Here is a 22,996-nt window from a genome sequence, read left to right as displayed (position 1 = left end):
TGGTGTCCAAAGGTGCTTTCCAATGACAACRGTTCTCTGCCAGTCTGTTATGTCACAGAAGAATTGCATTTAATATACTTGCAGTAAAAATGGGTTTATCCAGCTACCTTGTATTTCAGATTTTATTCTTCTTTGTTTTGTTGAAATATTTTATCTCATACCATTGTCTTCAATTAAAAGAAAGAATACACTAAGTCGTTTCTGTGTGGTATTTATTAATGAAGCTCTTTCTCAGTTCTGAAGGAATATGCTATATATTTATCAATTTAACCTAATTTAAGATATTTGTTCTGCACCTACTTGAGAGAGATGTTCTTTGTCATAAGATGTATTTAGAAAAACTCTGTAATTCTGGGTCACTTACTTTTCCATGTCCATGGTTTGTTTTTTTTCAAATATTTTCCTTTTGGACATGGTTTCCTTAGCATTTAAAACCATTTAAGAGAAAGAAAACATAAACTTCAGTATAAATTTTAAGGATTAAGTTTGAAAGTAAAAAAAAAAAAAGTTATTTTAAAAGGAATGAGTTTGTTAGAAAGTTACTTAAATGGAAACAGTTTGGTTTTATGAGTGTTGCCTTCTAATAAGGTGCTATCAAAAAGTTCARCTAGTTTTGAGGTATTTAGTTGCTGAGGTTGAGCCATTTTTGTGAGAGACTGCCCACCACTTRTTTCAGCGATTTAAGGCTCAAGACTGGGCTGATTGTATTTTAGTTTACATTAATTGATCTTTCCCAAATGGAATTAATGAATATGACTGTGTATTGCATTTGCACAGCAACGTTTTGRTTACTGGGGTGAATTCTATGAGAAGCAGCCAGAAGCTTCCTGTATGTCCAATAGAGCCAAGGTCAGCCAGCACCAAAATGGACCTGGGCTTGCCATTGTCAAGACCATCAGTAATGGTAATAAAGCCTCTGGGATAATTATTTTAAGAAGAAAAAAAACCCAACCCTATTGCCCAGAAGAAAATGGCAGCCAGAAAAGAGAGGAGTGGAGTATGTGAAACAACTCTGGAGCCCCCATTCCCTGTCCCCCTGTGCTTCTGCGGGGGAGCAGGTAGAAAAAATTGTGACTGAAGTTAAGCCCACAAAGAAGGCGGGGATGGGGAAGTTTTCATTTCTCACTATCATACTCTGATTTGATTGGTAATAAATTCAATTAATTTCACCAAGTTAAGTCTGTTTTGCCTGTGATGGTAGTCGTTGAGTGATGTCTTCCTGTTCTTAACTCCTGGGTTTTTTGTTAAATTCTCTCTCCCCTGTCTAGGTGAGGATAGGAGTAACAGAGTGACTTTGGCGGGCAGCTGGCATCCAGGCAGGGCCCAGCCACCACATGCTGACATATAATCTGTGATTCCCTAAAAATGGAAGGGTAGTAGCTAACTATTTGGATAAAGGAGCAYGATTCCATCCAGGTGAAATAAGGGAGAATCTCAGCACAGTTGACAGAGATGCACTCTAGTTGCTCATGATGAAGCATTACTGACTTCCCAAGAACTGAATTTCAGGAGAGATCTGTATTAAGTAAGTGATTAAATCTTCAATCATGGAACAAAGGCAAACAGCCAACACTTAGTAAAATTTGCATAGTTCAGATTAGGTTGCATTTGATTGTCAGCATTYAACAGCTCACTTAGCATGCAGAGTATCCCTTCAGAAGATTTAAATTGTCAGCTTTGGTGGTCGAAATGAGTACCAAAGGATTTTAAACTAGGAATACTGCAACGCAAGTGAAAAGGAAAAACTAAAATAAATCTGATATGACAGAGCTTTTTTAGTCCCACAAGTTAAATTTTATAATGCAGACAATTTCAACTGGCCTGTTCCTTAATTGAACAGAAACACCCACATGCTCTAACTAGTAAATATATATAGATAAAATGTATGTACTTAGAAATGTTACTGTGTTTTTAATATACAATGTGTCTTGTTTTCAGCTCTATGGTAAAGATACTCTTGCATGCTTTTGCACATTTTTGGTATTCTTATTGATGCATTTTATGTTTTTGTTCTTGTACTGCTTGTTTAATTTATTGTTCCTTAGCTGTTTGCCATGAAGTAACAAGCATATTGGCTCTTTCTGGCCTGTTGAACAACAATATTCCTTCTAACTGTAGTAAAAGTAATTTATTGAGAGTAGAAGACAAAGGAAAGCTGCTTGAAAATTTTTTATTTTAATACTCACTGCAGTGTAAAATTCACGGTACAAGTTTTTTGATAACTGTATCACCTGGTATCATATGCTTTCATTTGTTTTGAATTACTTGTAGTTTCAGGGTAAGAGCTGGAGTTTTGTCTTTAGAAAAGTGTAATAGCTTTGGGCGTTTTATCTCTTTAAGGAGCATAAATACTTCGCATGAGAAGCTACTGATTATAATACTTACTTATAATAAACTATTTTAGTGCAATTTGTCCATATGATAAGTTTGTATAAGTAATGTGTAATGTTCATAGACATTACATTGTTCATTACATTGACAAAAGCAGTGTAATGTCAAAAGACAAGGAATTGGGTGAAGTGGTAGAGACAGTGCAGTGTTGTATGTGAGAATAAAGAATATAAGCAAGATCCATGGTATAGAAAATAGGGACTGTGAAAAGAATTTCAGGTCGTTGCTGACAAGCGGCTGAATGAATATTGGTATGATGCTGAAAGGGCTAGTGTAATTTTTGGTTACAACAGAATGCCAAAGAGGTTGAAGGTAGCATTTGTAATACAGATGTCCTAAGCAGTGTGACTCTGTGCCAATGTATTTTAAATAATGTAGGAAAAATATAGGGGGCTTAGAAGAGAGCTCAAACRATTTCTTTCCTCCTCTAGAGGATATTAAGATACATTTTTATTAAACACTGTCAGGAGCTTGTGAAGAAGTGATGAGAAGTTCTAGTTTAGTAAGAAAACGACAAAAACGCCAAATACCTGAAATTTAGGCTAGTCAAATTTGAACAAATATATAAGCAATGAAGAATTTTAGAGAGGAGTTTAAAGGTTTCTGAGCTGCCTGTTAGAARAAAGTGGTAGTCACCTCCTAAATCTAGATATAGGTCTTTCTAGAATGGCTGCTTTTGTCATGTGAGTCATTGAATAATCAGATCTGTAATGTCCTGGAATACAAGCAAATTGAAAAAGTAACTTAACTTAATAAAAACCCCCATAACTTWAAAAAAAAAAAAAAGTAGATTAAATATCAATACACTGCACCAATGTGATTCAGTGCTGTGTCAGTGCAGGGTTSCTTCTGGTTGGAAAGTATTGCTTGTAGTTCAGTCTTAGCAATGTGGAGTACTAGCTACAGGTGAGCAAAAAAGAAGGGYTTGCCATTAGGCTCCTTGTGTTATTTCAGAGCTTACTGGCCAGTGTAGATTGGAGCTGTATGTAAACTCCTGATCCCAAATACTGGCGGTTTGGATAAAATCTGTGGGTAGGATTGTGCTTTCTCTATCTTGGAGCTCATGAGAGAGCTTACTAGCTTTGCAGCACCACTTTAATGGTGTTACCCTGTAGTAACAGCTATGCAAACTGTCATAGCAGGAGCAGCTGATATGCTGTAAATTTATGTGCTGGTTCAACCTGCTGTAACTTGTGCATGTGCTCRTGCTTCCAGGGATGACAGGCAAAACATCTTGCCTGTGCTTTCAAAGCATTTGAGCAATCCGTTATAGTGTCTTCAGCTGGTGTCTTCAGCTGGTGTCACTACCACAATGGAATCAGAAACCAAATGTAACGTTTCTGTGAAATGGGTCCATGGATAATCAAGATCTCTCTCTGCTGTTTTCTTACTATGGGAGAGGGACATTAGTGTCATAGAGCAGAGGCCTTTGTTGTCTTCCAAAAGCAGCTGTTAAATGCATAATTTGAGTAAATTTCAGCATGATAAACCAGTTTTTGAGATGTGCTTGTCCTTAGAAATGTGTCTGTTTAATAATTCAGCATGTGCAGAATTGGATTCTTCTGACTGCTTGTGACCTAAGACAAGATGCCAGTACTGAGTGCTCTCACGCGTTGTAGCTCAAGGCATAAAGGGCAAGTGGCTTCTACCTGCTGTCTGCTCTTTGTGGTTCTAAGAGAGAATCCTGTAGTGAATGCATAACTTATAAAATAAATGTGATGTGCCTAGAATTTATTTGCTTCTTTATTCTTTCTCCCTTTCAAACAAGATAARCTGTGTATAGCACCATTTTGGCCAGTTGCAAAGGCAGTGTTTGGGTTTATGGAATGATTGGGCTTTACTATTTATCCATTATTGTTAAATATTTCTGATGCTTATTGCATTTTGGCATATGCTGTTTCCTTGCTTCCTTTGTGTGAAGAAACTCTTCTCCAGAAGGACATAAATGAYACATGAGACACCTTTTCACGTAGTGCTTCATCTGGTTGGATCTACTGGAAGATTGGGCAAGTGTGATTGGGCAAGCATAATAAAGCCACTATTTTAATAAACACAAGTATAGTTTGGCAAGCCCAATCTGTTTTTATTCAAACCTGGTTTTAGTATATAAAAAGTAGCACTGTAAAAAGCAGCTTCAGGAGASCACAGCATTAGGCGAGATGTGGCTTGCTTCTGTACTGCGTGAAATAGAATCCTCTGCTCTTCTTTCCTAAAGCAATCGTATTTTTGTTCCTGATAGTGTTTCAGCTTCAAGTGTACTGATGATTATAATATTCTTTGAAATAGTTATCTTTATTTCTAGACAGATTGATTTCTTTAGGGCAATACAAGTATTTCGATGGTATGGATTTGATTTACGGCATTGGGAGACCTTCCTGGCACTGCCATTGCTCTTGTCTCTTTCTGAGAGTGTGAGAGCTCATTGCAAAATATGGGTCAGGATTGTATTGGAAACAAAGGTTTCCAAATAGTCGGACCCATCCGCTAAAAGAAGCTCATCCCATGCCCTCAGAGATTTCTTACTCAGTCGTACTTTACACAGCCCATGTCGATGAAATACAAGTCAGAATGAGTCACTGGAGAATTTTCAAGTAGAATGGAGAGATAATTGTTGTACAAGGAGCTGCTACATCATCACAGTCCGGTACCCTCAGCAGTCACAGAAGGACTGAGTATCTTCTAGACAGAGGGCTCCTTTTGTTGAAGGTTAGATGTCCTTCACTGAATTCAGTATTATTCATTTATGTCCATCACAAAGTATATATGGCTTGAGTGAATATTGTCCTCGTTGAAACCCAGTTTTTAAAAGGAGAAGTAAGAAAGGAAGAAAGTGTTTTTCAGAAGATCACTGCTTTTTGGCCAGTGTAGCTATGGGCTTARTGAGAGGACTTTATATTCTTTGGTGGCAAACTGTCAAGTGCTCTGCACCGTATTTCTCTGTAAAGCTTAATAGCGTAGAATCAGTATTATTTGCTTGGCAATCTAAGTTGGATTTGATATTTCTGATTTAACATCACTATGGCTTTGATGCTTTAAGCAGAACATGCTGTTAACAAGACATGAGGGGTTGATATCCGTTGACCATTCCTCTACTTGAGAAAGRCAGTGAAATGAATAATTTAATTTAAAATTTCACAAATATTACAAAGTTGTGATTCTCTGTGCTTTTATGGGGTTTTTGTGCTTTTCTGTTTTGTGTTACATACTGCAGTAAAGTTTCAGCTTGGATGGTAATAGGAAGACACCTAATTTAATATTATCTGGTAACTAATAGGTAAAAAGTAAGAAAACTTTTAGGTCATGGTAGAAAATATTGGAAGTTTGTTAGAAAATGCATCTGATGGTGACAGCTTGAAATTTCCCCCAACTCTTTCGAATCTGAATGCGTATAACATGCCRCCTGTAAAATGTCATTCCAAATTTACATGGCAGGAAATAGCTTTTCTGCTTTCTTGCTGTTTCTGGAAGTAGCTGTTTGTGCCTCTGAGACACTGGAGAGTGTTTCTGTAAAAACTTTTCACTGGAGAGTTTTCTGTAAAACTGCTGCCTTAAAGTAGGATGAATTACCTGTTCAAGRGGTCCAATCTGCTGCTGGTCCTCTTTGAAACAATATGATGCTTAACTCACTAGACTGGCTCAATCTCATGCTTAAAAGAAAAGGTAGGTCTCTGCCAAGAAAAAAGATCCATCATAATAGGTCTGTTCTTCTGGCAATTAGACACATGAAAATAAATTACTTTTCTGTTTTCTTCCCTCTCTTCAGGGAACAGCAGTACAGAAGCCTCTTTATGGAACCAATGATACCACAAGTATATAATACAAGTTTTGGGTTGAAGTAGACGTAGTGAAATGAGTCAAGATAGGGAACTGCAAATACAGAGCCTCACACATACAGACAGGATTCAAGGGCTTTGAAATACAGGCAGGTAACAGGACAGACCATGTTGTTAAAACATGGTGTGATAACTACATGAATAGTAGTAATTTTATGCGTATATTGTCTTGTGTCTGCTTATTTCTGCAGTGATAGTACTTTTGCTGAAATAATTTACTTGGGACTAGGAAAGTTTCCAAAATAATTTTGTGTGTATTAGTTTCCTTTGAAGTTAGACAGTCCCTTATTATATATGTTTCCATTAGAGAAAGGAAAGGCTTTTTATGCATGTTTATAGTGTACACAGGGGGCTTGTCTGCWCAATTTTTATACAAGCAATGAGCTACAAATTGGACTTCAAGGCATTTTTTAAAACTAGAATAAAGGTACTGTAGAAAATAGCCTGTTTTGTAACACACATCCCTAGAGCTATATATCTTCCAGTTGAGTGCAGATGTTAATTATTAGTTGGTTAACCTCAAACTTCTCTGGAGCAGTAATATAAACCTGGTCACATGGCAGACCACAGYGTTGATTTCTATCATCAGTACTTTTTTTTAAAAGTTTTCTTAACAGTAGTCTTACTTCGTACTGAATATTTAAATATATTTGCATTCTTTTGCATGCCTAAGTGCAGGTTGTGGTGGGTGTGTCTTGATTCCGGTATTGGGTGTATTCCAGTGAGATTGCTTTTGTTCTGCTCTAAGTGATTTGATAAATCATGATTCTGACACAGAACTTYGTGCAGATTTGTTTGAATCTCCAGTGCTGAGCCAGTTTCTTCTGCTATGATTTCTTTGTGAACTTTCATGCATATTTGTTTTCATTACATAGATCTTTATTTGTAAGTGATATTACCAAAACTGGCATTGGTTCACTTGTGGTGGAAAGACAGTTTATTGCTTTATGACACTGTCATGTTTTCAGTCCTTTTAATTGTTTTAATCCGTTTGGGAATACAGCTGTATTTTGACCAGTAGCTATTCAGTAATTCTGTCTTAAAACAGTGCATTTCAAACCTGATTTTGTTCATTTTGGTGTACTGAGATCCCATAGCCTTACATWGTGACCACATGATTTTACATTGGTTTTTCATTCTGTATAATTTATGTTGTCCAGCAAATAACTGCAGAGTACATAAAGCTTTACTGGTACATTTCTTGATTGTGAAAAACACCGCCCCCACACCCTCACCCTCACCCTCACTTTTTTTTTTTTTAAATGTGAAAAAGGGCAGAAGTGTGACTTTTGTTATTCAACAGCCACTGTCCTAACTGTAATACAGTTATAATAATATTGCTCTAATTTTAGAGATACTTAATTTGCTTTACACTCTGGATTAATTAGTTCTTTTTTCCATGTAAAACTCAAGTAATCTTACGTGATTTATAAGTGATAAGAATAATATCATCTATGTCTTGAAAATGTAGGACATATCCTTTTTGGTTTAATAGTTTTTGGAAGTTACTTGTCTTCTCAGTCTAATTTGCCAAAAATACTGTAAAATACTGTCTGTCCAGCTTGCTTTAGAGGGAGAAACACTTAGAGATGTTGTTTGCTTAAATACATTGGAGAAGTCAGTTAACTATTTTCTTGTATTTGCAGAAAATAACTGGTTTTTATCTCTCTSTGGAAGGGGCACAATATAAAAGATATGTGGGTGTATCAACCATTCCTTCCCACTTGTAAGAATGTGGCAGTGCAGGATTTTTTCCCTTTACTTTTAAAGCAGCTAACAGTTAGGTTCTAGTTTAGATTGCTGCTTATGCTGTCTCTTAGCTGATATTGATACTGTATGAAGCAAGAACTGTGCAAAGCTGCCCTGTGTGTTTTTATGTCTCTGTGTGCTGGCGCTGTAAGTTACGCAGTTACGGCAAACTTGGGGAGCTGATATGTGTTGAAAGGGCAGTCATTTTGCAGGATGAGTTTTTGGCCAGGTGAGTGTTCCAGYGCAGTTCCTAGTGCAGATTTCCAGAGTCCTGTTCAGTCTCAAAACAGAAATGGAGAGCCAAACAAGACCAGATGACGTAGACAGCTTTTCTTTCATCGGATTTTGTCTCTACYGTACAGCCAAATTGCTTTTTCTAAAGGATGATCTCTCACTATTATTTCTCCCTGTATAAACACCTGGAAGATATTTTTGTATTGAAATGCTTGAAGTGCAAAGGAGATTTTGGGATTAGGTTTTTTTTTGTTTGTTTCCTTATGCTGTATTTTGCTTTTTTTCCTTTCCCTTACCTTTCTTAGAGAAATAAAAGGACAAAAATGATGGAACATGTATAGCAAGTTTTAATATTCCAGGCTTGCAAAATTGTGTGTTRTAACACTTCTTCCTAAGTATTGTTAGGATTAAAAATGGATGGGGGAAAGAAGTTAGTAGCTAAACATTGGCGTGTTTTCCCTTCGAATCACTGTAATCTGAGAACTCAAAGATCTAAATGGACAGTTAAATATGCTTGGTTCAAATGATGCTGTAAAATATATTTTTAAAGTTTACTTTAAAAGATAGTAACTTAAAACTCTAACAATACTAACTCATAGATAATATTTAAATCCATTTGACTTTTAAATTTAAGGAAAAAAAGAGAYCAGTAAGAAAGTACTTTAACTCAGATGAATCCATGTACTTTTATAATGTAGTTTTTCATGTGCTGGTATGAGAAGTAAATCTTTAGYACTTCAGCTGTACTATTTGCAACCAGCTCCATTCATAATTTGACCTTTTGATGTGCTTGCTGAAGTTGATGTGTGCAGRTGACATGGTTTCTTACTTCTGTGTGTTCTGGTAATATATTGCAGTTTTCTATAGGACTTTTGTGACTTAGTAGCAACCTTGAACTTCAGTAAATTGATGCTTTCATCTGCAACACATTTTCCTTTTATGCATCTCAAACTTTTTCATTATTCAGAATTGGCTTACTTCTTTATATTGTTTATCAAAGAGTGGTAAATCATTGGAGGCTTAGCCTGGAATGAGAGCTACACTTAAGCRACAAACAAGAAGAACCTTATAGAGCCTTGGAAATACCAACAGAAATTTTGATGCAGACTTTTGGTCTTTCTGTTTCCTGAGACAAGGAAYAAATTATTTTAGATGTTAATCTAGATCAGCAAAGTCTGTCAAGTAGCGTCTGCTGGTCAGAAAAACCATTCAAAATTATTTTTGACCTTCCAAGAACCATAGAATGGTTTGGTTTGGAAGGCACCTTTAAAAGTAGTTTAGTCTAACCCCCTTGCAATGAACAAGAACATCTTYAACCTTCAGAGATGTCAAATTTTAACTAGTTTCCTTCCCATCTCATGTTTTCTTCATCTGYTGTAGGAGTTCTGGAGTCCCTGTCTATCGGTGTTGCATGTAAATATTTTGTTAAAAGAACACCAGGGTTGCAGTCATAAAAAGAATGAAAATATACCAGAAGTCTTCTCCCTTGTGTGGAAGCATTACRATGATTTCCAGTAATGTGATAAAATACTGTATTTTCTCATTTTTCCTAACAATTAGCACAAAGTGCTTAGTGACTCTTTAACCAATTGTTCAGTGAATAGGCATTATCTTTTTTATCATCCATGGTCAAAAACTTAATCCAAATAAAACATTCACTTCGAGAGGGTTTTGTTCTTATAATATTGATGTGTTTATAATTTTTTCTGAAGTTTTCTGCAAGTCAGARCTGTGGCAATGATAGTAACTTGTGCATGAAGAACTGAGATTACAAAAGGAAAATACTGTATTTTAATTTTTTTTAACTTTTGTGGGGTTTCTACAGAAAGTATTATGGTTTAAGTTTCTATAACATTATGGTGCTTAATGATTTAATTCAGCATAGMGCTACTTAACCATTTTCTAAACCATTTTAACTGTCTCAAAGAATGGCTCCCTCTGCCTTTATAACTTATGTCTTACTTAGCATCACAATAAAGATTCTGAGGGAAAGGTGGGAATGCTGTCTGTTTACTACACTGATATTCATCTGCCTCAATGATGAATCTTTCTATATGCATTGGTGTCTGCTTTATTGGCATAAATTTCTAACTACTATGTCAAATGAGCTGTGCATTATGCAAGTAAATCATTCAGCATGTTGTTCTGACTTGCAGATTCCAGGTCTTTTCTCGGTATCACGTGAAGCTAAGGTTTTGTGAGAGAGTCACTATCAGTTGTACAAACAYGCTTTAATAATGTATGTGAGGAGCCAAAGCCTAAACTACTAGCACTTTGTTCTGGCACTTACTAATATTTCTGTCAGTAGATTGGCCCTGTTCTCCCCCCACACCAACACCTCCCACTGTGTTTTTTTAAATCTCCCTGCTTATCTTTTTGCTCCCTCTCTCCATGCATTTTTTTTGTTAGGTTGTGTTGTTTTCATGGTTTTTAGGCAGTTCTGTTTGGTTTTTTGTTTGTTTTCTGTTTAAGGAAAGACTGGATATGGCACTCAGTGCCATGGTCTAGCTGCCACCAGTGGTGTTTGRTCATAGYKKKGACTTGATCTAGGAGGTCTTTTCAAACCTAATCGGTTCTTTGACTCTGTGACACTGCCTATGTATCACTGCTCTCATGGATTTGGGGAAAGAGATAAATGGTGGAAAGAGAGAATTCAGATCTGAACAAAGCAATGATATTAAGCAGTCCTTCAGCACATTTGTGGCATTCRTTTAAAATGTGAAGCGAATTATTTTTTTGAGGGAGACCTTTTCATTACAGTGCAGAAAGACAGTCACTAGTTAGTTGTGTTTTGCACAAAATTTAGCAATTTAAAGTATAGTAGCCACTGARATGACAGTGTAAAATAGGAATATTTGTACTGCATGACACTACACCTTTGACAGATACTTCTGATTAACACWTCAAAATATTTCTGAAAGAATGCAGATGTTTCTATAAATGTATTGCTTTGGCAAGTGAAGCATCCAGTCTGCAGTCTTTACAGCTACTCTCAAGGTTATTGGGTAAATACAAGACAACCACATGAAATCATCTGTCCAAGGCAGTCTTTAGATACATGCTTTCTGTAAAGATGTTTAATTTTTTTTTGCTGTAGCAGTGAAACAGAAAAAGACTTTGTAGTTGTAATCATGTGAAGAAGTAGAACAGTGTGTATGTTATCAATTAATGATGGTAACAAGCGTAAGATAAGAATGCTACAAAGTCTGGGCTTTCTTTGCACAAACAAAGGCTAGAGCAGGCAAATAGCAATGAAGCCCTTCAAGTGCTGCCAAAAGACACCAGGCTTTACAGAAGATGAAAAGAGAGGGATGGATACCTAAATCAGGATGAGGAAAGAAAGTAGTATGTCAGAAAAAAAACCTGAAATAGGAAGTAAGATACTTAATAGTATTGTAAAATGTGTAGAATAAAATAGTAACACCAGCTGTATTACTGAAAGAGCATTGATTTACATATTTTGTAAAATATAAAAGAAGACATAAAAGGATAATGTCTAAAGAATGGCAGATGTTGTGCCTGCATTTATCATCTAGASTTCAGTCAAGCTTTAGTGGATGCTGAGGTCGTTGTTCACCTGGAAATGAGTCAGTAAAGATCCTACTTGTTAGTACCCACAGTTAAGGGTGTGGCAGACACCTGAGGACTATATTTGCAGTAGAAGTCAAAAAGCTGAAATATAGATTCTTTTGAAATACTGTAAGTAAAGMCTAAAATGAGTTAATTTCATTTACATTTGGTTTCAAGGACTTCTTTTCTTGTATACAACTCCTACCCTCCCATGTCTTTTGAAAAGGAAGTAGGCTATCTAATATAYTGACAGGCATAATAAAATAGAGCATTACTGTAGTGTGATTTCCATCTACCATTCTCTTTAGTGTGAAGTAAAAAAATGTTAAAATACTGGAAAATACTGTAACCTGATTTTTTTTTCAAAATGCTGCTGTTGTTTCCTCTGTTTAAAACTGTTGTTTCTGCACTTGAAGAGTACCTCTCGAGTTACTGTTGATGATAAGTGTAATTATTGAGCAACTGCTAAATTGGAGTGAAGGTCAAAAATATGAAAGAAAAGATGGTGGTTAAGATTTTTGCATGTGATACAAATGATAAAATTGCATAGGAATTAYAATTCTGATAGACAAATCAGGATTCAGACCACCAGTTTCCAAGACTGCAGTTTCTCCAAGTCATGTGTGGAACTGCTCCCTCTCTTAACTGTGTTATAGAATTGAGTTTGGCTAGGGATGGCGTCATGGCAAGCCAAATGCTGCTGTCATCAGATGAAAATTGTTTTCCTTGTGTAGCAGCTTGAAAGATCCTCTCATGAGAATCTTTAGGAAAAATATTGAATAAGGATTTGAGGTATGTGCAATCTCAGTTTTAAAAGCTTCAATAGATTAGAGCATTTTATCATCCTGTCTGCTTGCTGTAGCTTCTCTTTCTCCCCCACATGGAAATGTCATGAACRTTGTGCACCTTCGTACACAACCTTTTTTGGAAGCCTTGTGAACAGCCATATCTTTCACTAATATGTTTTTGAGTAGGTTTGTTGTAAAGGGTAGTACGGTCTCCCACGTTGTTTAATTATGTATTAATACAACAGACGGATGATGTTTATAACATTACATCATTTAATGTAAGCTATGGTAATAAGGCTAATTTCTTTTAGGAATGCTTGTGGTTGAATATATTAATACTGCATTGAAAGTGTTTGTTATTTCGGTGATTGAGGCTGTATATTGTATTTCTTAAATTAAATTAGGTGGGCTGAAACTTCTGAGTAAAGGCTGAAAGCAGAGCCTTGCAGCTATAACATGCTCTGAAGTTTTCTGGTGCAGTTAGAGATCACGAGGTAGTGGGTAGACTAAAACTAAGACTTGCTTTACTTTGTTACCTTTACTACCTGAGATAGTTAGTATATTTTAGAAGTTGATGTCCAGAGGATCATTTCTGATAAGTRTTACATGCTGGGCCTGACTTGGCCAACAGCAAAATTCCCACCCAGTTGCTTGCTTGTGCAACCCACTGCTCCCTGTCTGGTAATGCAGGGGGGTAAAATAGGAAAATGAGAAAGAGTAAAACAATAGGTTGAGATAACAACAGGGACATTGCTTACCAGTTACCATTGCGTGCAAAACAAACTCTGGGAAAAAATAGCTAATTTATTGCCAACTAAAACTGATTCAGGTAGTGAGAAAAACTCAAAATGGCATGCCTTTCCTCCCCCTTCCCTCAGGCTCAGCTTTATTTCTCACGTACCCTACCCCTGCCATACAAGCTCACATGGAGAATGGCAGGAGGGTTGCATCCAGTGCATAATGATGTCTCTGTGCCTTCTTCCTCATTACATCTTCCCTCTGCACTCATGTGGGCTCTCCACAGGCTTCAGTTCCTTCAGGAATATCCTTCTGCTCCACTGTGGCATCCTCCATGGGCTGCAAGGAATATGTGCTGTTCCATGGAGATKTTCCTCCTCTGCTTTTCTGTTGACTTTGGTGTTCCTTTTCCTGTGTTTTCCCAGAAGTATCCYCAGCTTGGCTGAGGGACTCAGCYKYGCTCTGCAGTTTGTCTGTTAGATCTGGCTTTGTCCCACACAGGGCAGCCTCTGGCCTTTTCCCACTGCAGCCTCTCCTCTGCCAACTGCTTGCCACATAACCTGAACACAGAGTTAGTAAGAAATTAAGAGCACAGTTTATTTCCTGGGTAATGAGATTCTGTCCCCTGCTATTACTGTCCTACACCATGTAGTGATTTCGAAAGCTTACACAGAAATTTGGAAGGTGTCTGTAGTAAGGAAGTACTTCCTAGTAAGTTGCTGCTTGTCCAAAAACTATAGACCTGGGATATACAAAAGATGTTAAGAATGTCTTTAATGAAATAATAGGGTRTGTGTGATAAGGAGTACTGAGTGTTGCAAGTTTTCTTATGGGAGTCTAAGAGCAGTGCTTGTATTTGTGGAACACAGGCTCTAGCTTTCATCACTTCGAAGAATGGGCTGAAATGACAGTTACCTGAAAGTGAGATTTCTTTGTTTTTGTATTTGTATTAAGACAATTTTCAAGAAATATTTATAGAATTATTTAATGCTGTTTTAACAATAGAGGGAGAGAAAACAAACAGAATGTGATGTCATCTATATGTTAACATAAACTAATCTGACTCATGAGTGTGTGTTTACAGTGTGTAATTTTGGGGGGGGTTACACAAGCTTGGTGTTCAGGAATTTATTGTCAACATTTCTGAAAAGTATCTGTGAAAGATAATACTGATGAAAACATTGTTAACGTTACCACAAGGCAGGGCTTTTTTTGCCTGCAGTTTAGAGTAACTAATAATTTTTCACAAAATTACACTTTTTCTCTAACTAACTCTGACAGAAAAATACAAAATGTTGAACAAAAATGTTTCAGTTGGTTTTGTCTGGCACAGGAAAAGGAGATGAATTGTGGCTGGAGCAATGCACACACATCACAGTATTTGAATAGGCAGATGAGTCTCACACAGAGGTGAAAGTTCAAATTCAGTTACCAACCACCAAAACCTTTTCCTTGAATATCTGTGCACCATTTTCCGTTTGAATRTGGCTTGTGTTACTTGCACCAAGAAAGACCAGTAAGATAGCTAACAGAACTTGTGTGGCAGTGTCAGTCTTTAATGAACGGTTGTTGAGGGAAGTGAAAACAAAGGCTGTGTGACTACTCCGCTCCCCCGTTTTACTACTGACTTGTTTCATCTTTTCCAGGATGTGGTGAAGTATACCTCATCAGTTTACCTGAGATTAGTAAATGCACTCTTTTCTATTCAGTTATGCTTTGGTCAGTGTGGTCTCACATGGTCTGCCTGTGTTGCTTTTATGTGGTTGCATTTCTTACCAGAATAGCAGCTTGTACTATGTTGCCAGCCTGTGAATGCCAAGAACCGGGTGTGATCCCTGGAATCTGTAGCTGAGGCCAGTTGCATTTGCCTCCTTTATGTGTTTTATTTCATTTTAGCTGGCTTCATAGTGAATTTTGACACTCATTCTAGAAATAGTTACTGATATTGCCCAACTCCTTGAATGAGTAATCTGTCAAAGCGCATCTAGTACAGGGATTTCTAACTTTAAATTTTAAATTAGACAGCCCTTCTCCCTCACTAAGGATCCCTGCATCAAGGGTGAGGWGCTATCTGATTGCAATGAGTCAAAGGCCTCATTTTCCTAGTGGTTAACCTTTCTTTTTTTTCATTCACAAGAGTAGAGCTATTACATGTTTTAAAGAATGGTTACTGGCTAAAGAATTAGAAATAACTAAACCCTCCATTTGGAAAGGTAATAAAAAMCATTTTTGGTCCCATTTACAGGTATTACTGAAATGAGTGTTTTCTCACATCCTAGGGAAAAACTGAAAACCTTGACACAACTATCTAATATGTGAAATAAAGTCTTTGTTCTCTGTTCTTGATTATATTTTGAGGACATCTTGATGCTCTGAGGCCTTATTTCATTATTAATGTTTCTCTGACACCCAGTATTCTCAGGTATCCAGGACTGCAATGTATGTAGTTTTCCCTTTCTTCCCAGCCCTTGTGAAAAATCTGACTTGTTTCATGACTCTGAYTGAAAGTTTCATTAATCACTGAAGAAGTTACATTAGTGTAAGATACTACTGAAGAACCCTCCGAGATTAAAAAAGTTAAATAATGTTCTTAGTAAATTTCTGAATGATTTAGCAAGGGTTTTAAGAGGGAAAGATCTTCCCAGGTTTTGTTAGGAAAGGGGTTTGTCTTCATCAAAGCATTACCGTACTTTACCAGTCCATATATTAATTTTCTTTATGTCAGAGGGAAGGAATGGTGGCTTGTAGTTTCACAGGGTGTTTTACACTTGAAAGTAACTGAGTCCTGTCCCTTTCCAGTAGTTCRGTTCTGATGGTGTTCAGTGATCACGGGCTTGATAAGCCCACCCCAGAGAGTGACACAGCTTAGACTTAAAGCACATCTAAATTGTGCACAGGATGCCCACATTGCACCTACCTAGCAGGGTAGGTTAAGTACTCCTGTTACAACTCAGTGGTGTTCTCTGAAGCCCATTCCTGGAAAAAGGGTGAGATTGCCTATGGCATAGGAACTTTTATTGTATGAAGAAATTATTGGAAATTGAATCCTAATAATTAGCCCATGTACAAATTTTTATTTTYAGAATTTTTGTTACAAGAGGGTTGTTAATTTTCTAATTCTCTATAGGCATCACTATTCACAGTTTGTTTTTCAAGTGTTTTTGAATGTAAGTAGTTCAACAGTTAAAAATACTGATTTTTGTTTTAAGATGGAGGTGTCTTGTTTTTTGGTTTTGCTTTACTGTTGCTGTTAAAGGAAAGAAATCACTTACAATTTTCTGGTCTTTTCTGTATCCTGTAGTGACATGCTTGATGTGTTTGTGTRTATTCTTCTTCTAATACTTGTCCATGCTTAATTAGTCCTCCCACTTGACAAAACTGCACTTAAAGTACTTCTAGTCAATTGCAAGTGTATAAAAAGCCATTTGTTTTCCATGTTCTGAATCTCTTTATTCATTCCCAGCCTGAATTTCCTRAAATCTAAGGTTTTTATCATGCTTTTAAATGCTGCTATAGTCTCCATTTTACTCCCACGCCATTGTTCCCTATGGCTTTGCTTRGCTTCTTACAATGGGATCATCTTAMTGTGTAGCGGAAATATCACAGCAAAATATGTCTGCCTGTAGACCGTCATTGAATTGTTCTCTGAAGTMATATTTATCTAGATTTTGATTTAGTTTTTGTTTTCTAAATACTGTAGAAAACATCTATGCAAAATGTTTCCAGTATTGAGTTCAGTTTGTGAGGGTTCTGTAGCCAGTTCCTAAATTCAGAATTACAGAATAGGAGCTCCACAGGTTTCAGTMCCATTTATGAAAAGTTAGTTGAGCTGTATCACAACTGTAGAACATGTTCTCCTTCATTAGTGGAAATTAGTCAGAATGGATTCACTCCAGGTGAATCATGCTTGATCAACCTGATTGCCTTCTGTGATCATCTACATGTTTTGTTCAGATAGTTCTACCATGAGGTTGTAAGTCTTCTGGAGGAAATAAATGGAGGCAGTATCTGAAGAAGCTCTCCCCTTGATGGAATATGAGCCAGTAGGTAGTCATGTATGTGTGGAATTCCATTTAAAACAAGTGGACTTGCGTTTTCTCCTTGAGTATCTACACAAATTTTCATGTGCTAGCTGCTATGAGTCCTAAGGTGCTCCTTGTCTATCTTGCATGAAAACTTTATTCCTGAACTGGACAATAAAATAAGTTTCCTTGTTAATGATTTTCACATTTGCTTTTGAACAGAAATTTGTCCAATTTGATCTTAGTGGAAAGAAGTTTCTAGAAGTTTAAATCAAAGTSGGTGTTTGCAAATGAGGGAAAAGCACTTCTCTGGGAACTTGACTAATAACCCTCAGCTTCTCCAACTTGTACTGTGAAATTAGGTGTTCATAAGCTTGGGCAAGGGGCTGGACAAGATGACTTTCAGAGGTTTCTTCTGACTTCAGCCATTCTGTGTAGATTGCATCTCAGTTTYATCCGTATCAGATCATCTGGCATGGCTGAGCATTCAGAAGACATCAGTTCTCATATCTTGYTAGGTAGTTACCGAACATCTTTGCATTCCAGTATCAAATTGGTAYCAGTTCTCTTCTGATAATATCAAAGTTTTCTGTCTTAGGGTTTCTATAGATTTTACTTGTAATAGTAAAAATGATGGAATAATTCAAGGATTATGCTTGGTATGTGTTCCTCATAGTAGTGTATATGGCAATTGTCTTCCAGAAGATGTACCACACTGGCTTTCTTAAAATCTCTCTCATGGGTTTCAAGTACGCAAAATGCTATATGTTAATACTTCAGTAACATTTATACCGCTTGTTTTTATAAGTATGGGTTTGGCAGGTGAGCTTTCTTTCTATACTGTTCGAAGATACTGTGTTTATATTATTTTTGAAGTATTGATTCGTTATTATTAGGGCTATTCATCCATATTGACATTTAGTTGGCAGTGTCTTATTTTCAGAGAAAATAGTCTGTGTGCTAGTTGAGTATCTCAATATCTCAAGGTTTTGTGTATTGCCATTTTTGTATGTTGCAGCGGCAATTTTTGTGTTCCTTCATTTACCGCTTCATTCAACACCTTACGAAGACTCCTGATTAAGCCTCAGCTTTACTTGTAAGTGTCTGCACATTTAGTTAGCAGTCTCTTTGAGTCATACTCAATGCTTGCTCTGCAGATAATTCAGCCACTGGTCCATGAAGAGGCCACAGAATRAAACATTTTAGTGGCGTCTCCCTTCAGTAGCCAATTTTGTATCCAGAAATTCTGAGGAGAGCAGTCATATGCCAAATCTGCTGTTGAGCACCACTTCTATTGATTCTACAGATGGGAAGAATCTTCTGAATAGATATGAAAGTAACATAATCTGGTCACTGTAAGTGGGCGCTGTAGCAGTCTGTATTGTTTTAGTGGTACAAATTTATTTATCTGTATCTCTGAAAAGAAAAAAGGAACGTAAGATGAATATATTTAAAATTTAAAAATCTAAAAATTGAAAAATTACTTAACCTTTTCTCAAGCCAAGTTTTTAATTCATGTAAATTGGTGGCCTGAAATYCTCAGTGGGTAGATCTTTTTTCTCCTTGTGGCTCTGTTGGAAAGAATCCACTGGAATTTGTGATGGCTTAGTGCAAACCATGGTTGCTATTATTGAAGTCTGGGCTTCAAACTCGATACCATGATATTTGGTGCACTTTGATGATTTTACCTAAATGGTGGAAGTAAATTACTGTTCTTAATAGTAGCAGGGTCAGACTTGTAATRGTGTCAATTTTAAGTAAAAGTAGCAGTATAACCAAATATCACGATAAATCAATACTATTAAGGATCAGAGTAAGTAGCTGTGTAAACCAATGTAACTTGACAGCTGCTAGCCTGATAGGAGTCCTAGATCAGCAGTAACTTGTTTGCTTTCTTGGCAGAATCAAAAATGAAAAGCAGCTCAGTGTGTGTGTGTTCTGTAAGATTTCCCTGGAGTTAAGTGGTAATTCGACTCTGCTCAATTGAAAGCTATAGTGTTTTTCATAGGGTTTTTTCATATAAAGGATAGAGGAAGGGAACAGAAGGAAGTAGGAGACTTTCTTTGTATGTGTTCTCTTTTTTATTCAACAATAAAATTCCATTTTCAGTTCAGCAAGAACTGTTAAATAGCTGCTTAACTTGAAAGGAATCTGAATGGAAGTATAGTAAGTTTAGACTGCGTCACTCTTCTGTTTATTCTGCYGCTTTGCAATTTCGTGTTCTAGGGGGACATAAATGAACTGTAACTCAGAACACTTGGACAACCATTAAAGTGGAAGTATTTTTTAAAATATGAAAACGTTCATAGTGTTGAAAGGAGTTCATAACTAGTAGTGCACATAAAAGGTGTAAGTGCAGACTGATTGTGACTGACAAGCTGTAGGAAGCAAACACCTGAATTTATAAAATTCTTGGAGGGATAGACCTGTATATATATTTGTATATACAGAAATTCAGTTTGTATTCCAGTATCAAATTTAGGGTGAGTTGGTTTGTTCGCTTGGTTTTTGGAGCCTCAGTGGGCATTCACACAAATTATTTTATGAGCTGGTTTGAATTTCCCCCTGAATATGATCCTGGCATACATGAAAGAATCCCACCAACAACCCCCTCCTTTCAAGCCTAGCAACAAAAAAAAAAATAAAAAAAACAAACTCACATCCTTCAGAAAACCACCCAAACGAACTTGAATAGAGAAACTGTAGAATTTTAAATAACTGTTAATTTTCCGTTAATTATATTTGAATGGGGGAATCCTTTACTTCAAAATCAGTCTAAGTACAACCATAGTATACACTCAGATTTGTTGGTGACTTGGTAAAGAAAATAAATGGTTTGCTACCACTGCGCAAATCTTACTATCCTTTATTTTGCCATTAAAAACAAGCAAACAAACAAACCTGTAGTTCTTCATTTCTTTTTCTTTAGTTTTCCTCTTCTCTTAGTATATTGTTMTTTGAAACACATGATCCATAAATAAGGATTTTATTCCTCTGAAATATTTCAGACATGGGCAAATTCATAGATGATGACTTCAGCATTATGAATGCATATATAGATTGTATTTCAGCATTGGTGARGAGACTTGATGGAGTTGTCTTGCAAGAAGAATAAAATTCACTGTGGAAAATGGACTTGTACCATTTTTTGAGCAGTCTCTTCCACTTTGGAACATAATTTGAAGAACAATACATCTGACTCCAGTGAAAAACAAAAAAGAGGCAAAAAAGCTTTGCTGTTACTGGGATGTGTAGGCATTCTTTTCACAGGTGTAAAAGATTTGCAGGCAGTCCTCAGCCTGAAGCTCTTGTTCTTGCTGTGCTTCAGTGGACTTAAGCTGTCTTCACTGGGTGGCCACTGGTATATGATTGAGTGTAAATACTTCAGACAAGCTCCACCTACTGAGAAACAACCTCAGTTTGAAAGAATGGACGTTTGGAAATCTTTTCATTGGTCTTGTGGACTGGTGAAGGAAGTTGTGCTGCCTGTTTGTAAYGTTCATCTCCTGGATGGTGAAAGCACAGCCTGTTTTGCTGTCCTCATGCACAAAGTTCATACAAACAAAATGCAAAAGCATATGTGCTGCCTGTCATTGTGGTGGTGGGTTAATCATACATGTGCTCACAGTATTTTTCTGTGAAAGGTTTTCATTGGCCAGTGAGAAGTTATGTATGATTTTGGGGGCTGAAAGGGTGGTGCATGCATGCTTTGTTGTATTGTGGTGAGAGAAGAACAGACAACCCGTATTGTAATTGAGACTAGTCTCCCCAAAAACATGGTAGGTTTGGGAGATCCCAGTCGGTGTCAGTGTACTGCCTTGTCTGAATGAGAAACTCCAACTGGTGTAGCACCAAGGTTTTCATGGTGTGTCCTTTTGTTCTGCACTTATTGCCGACTCATGGAAGCTAATGCTGAGAAGGAAGCGTGTTGGAAGTCTAGAGATCTGCATATACAATAGAAWTCTCAGGAATCCACAGACTTTAAAAATTGAAAATCATCCCTTTTTTTCCACATCCCAACTTATGACTTAATAACCGAACTATTCAATGACCTCATAGGTGTTCTGTTATTCTTAATTTCTGTGAGGTTGTGTGATTGATACTGAAATACTTTCACAATGGGTGAGAAACCATTATCCAGCACTGACTCAGTATGCAGGGTTATTAGAGAGATGTTGTGTTGTTAGTACAAAGAAAATAATTAGAAGTGAATTCTGTTGTTGCACAGGCATAATCATGTATGTCATGTAATCACATCTTTTCTGTGTTCGTTTTGTCTATGAATCAAGTGTGAGAACTGCTCTGCATTAGTACCTTTTGTTTGAAACACACCTGCACTGGTTTCATGAATTTATCCTGTCTGCAGAAAATGAAAGTAACATGAAAAAATTCAGAGGAAGTGACTTAGAAGAAGAAAAAGTTGTGGTCATTAGAAAATAAATGTTTATCTTTTATTTTTAGGTCAGAAGACTTGTCTCCACTTACATGGTGTCTTTCCTTACCTCTATGTACCATACGATGGTTTTGGACAGCATCCAGAACACTACCTTCGTCAAGTGGCGTTCAGCATCGACAGAGCACTCAATGTGGCTTTAGGCAATCCATCTTCTACTGTTCAACATGTTTTTAAAGTGTCATTAGTATCTGGAATGTAAGTATGACTTGTTAGGAGTTTTGGTTGGTTGTTTCAGAATGTTGTTTGCAGTTGTCCTGCGTAGTGCTAACTAATTATTTTCCATTCCCCACTCACATATATCTTCTTACAGGGCTTTACAAATTCTACATAACTCTTCTCACTTGCATTGCCTTTAACATAGYTAACAGTTTTTCCCAAGAAACCTGCTTTACATAACCATTTTCTTGAATTTTATCCTAGTGTGTATATTTTTTCAAAATCTGTTCTTTTTGGTTTTTTCTGTCTCTGCTCATACCTTCCATGCAGCATTTTCTACCTCTGTGGATTATGCTAGGTTGCCCAAGACTAGGCAGGAGCCTGATTCTTTATTTTATTTTATTTTATTTTATTTTATTTTATTTTATTTTATTTTATTTTATTTTATTTTATTTTATTTTATTTTATTTTTTTATTCATCTAAAATGGCCCCCCCACAGACAGTTCAGGTCATGTTAATCAATCTGATTCTTCCAGCAGCACAGGCCAGGAAGTGGAGGCTCTTAGACATACATTTACTAATCTATCAAAATGACCATTGTGTTTTATTTGGTGTAGCTTTCTGTTGCTGCTGAGCTATATGCTATTATTAAATGTTAACATTTTAAGGATTCTATTAGTTAATTCTTATTTAACTTGCATAACCAAGGGCTGAAAAATAAGTCAAATCATAGTGAATAATAGGAAAATTTCCTGGAGAAGCACAGGTAGTCTAGATACATGTGTTCAATTTTTCATCTTYAAAACAATGTAAACGCTGATTTTCAGTGTTGTGCAGCACTAAGTTTTATTTSCTTTTTTCATGCATTTCTGAAATATATTCTAATTGTTAAATGTAGGAAGATAATATTTCTGTTCCCAGTTTTTACTACTAATAAAGTGGCTGCAATAACTTGTTTTTATTTTCAGTCRGAACTTTCTGATGTTTTTACAGTAACAAAGAAGGTCACCTGCCAAATTTCTTGATTTTGTTCTTTTTGTGAGAACTGTAAATTATGC

The 22,996-nt window shown here is 36.5% G+C and overlaps 1 protein-coding gene across 1 annotated transcript in view; it reads left to right on the top strand.

The window, feature by feature from the left end:
• REV3L (REV3 like, DNA directed polymerase zeta catalytic subunit) overlaps positions 1–22,996 on the top strand; it is a 106,800-nt gene that overhangs the window by 20,632 nt on the left and 63,172 nt on the right. Inside the window, exon 2 of the mRNA XM_057390190.1 lies at positions 21,787–21,976. Within this exon, the coding sequence (XP_057246173.1) occupies positions 21,787–21,976 (190 nt within the window). The remainder of the gene's footprint in view (positions 1–21,786; positions 21,977–22,996) is intronic.

Source organism: Malurus melanocephalus, unplaced genomic scaffold (assembly GCF_030028575.1).
Source record: "Malurus melanocephalus ecotype Western Australia unplaced genomic scaffold, MMel_1.1 scaffold_23, whole genome shotgun sequence".
NCBI lineage: Eukaryota > Metazoa > Chordata > Aves > Passeriformes > Maluridae > Malurus > Malurus melanocephalus.
Note: the sequence above shows the minus strand (reverse complement) of the source record. Positions and strands in the feature narration are given on the sequence as shown.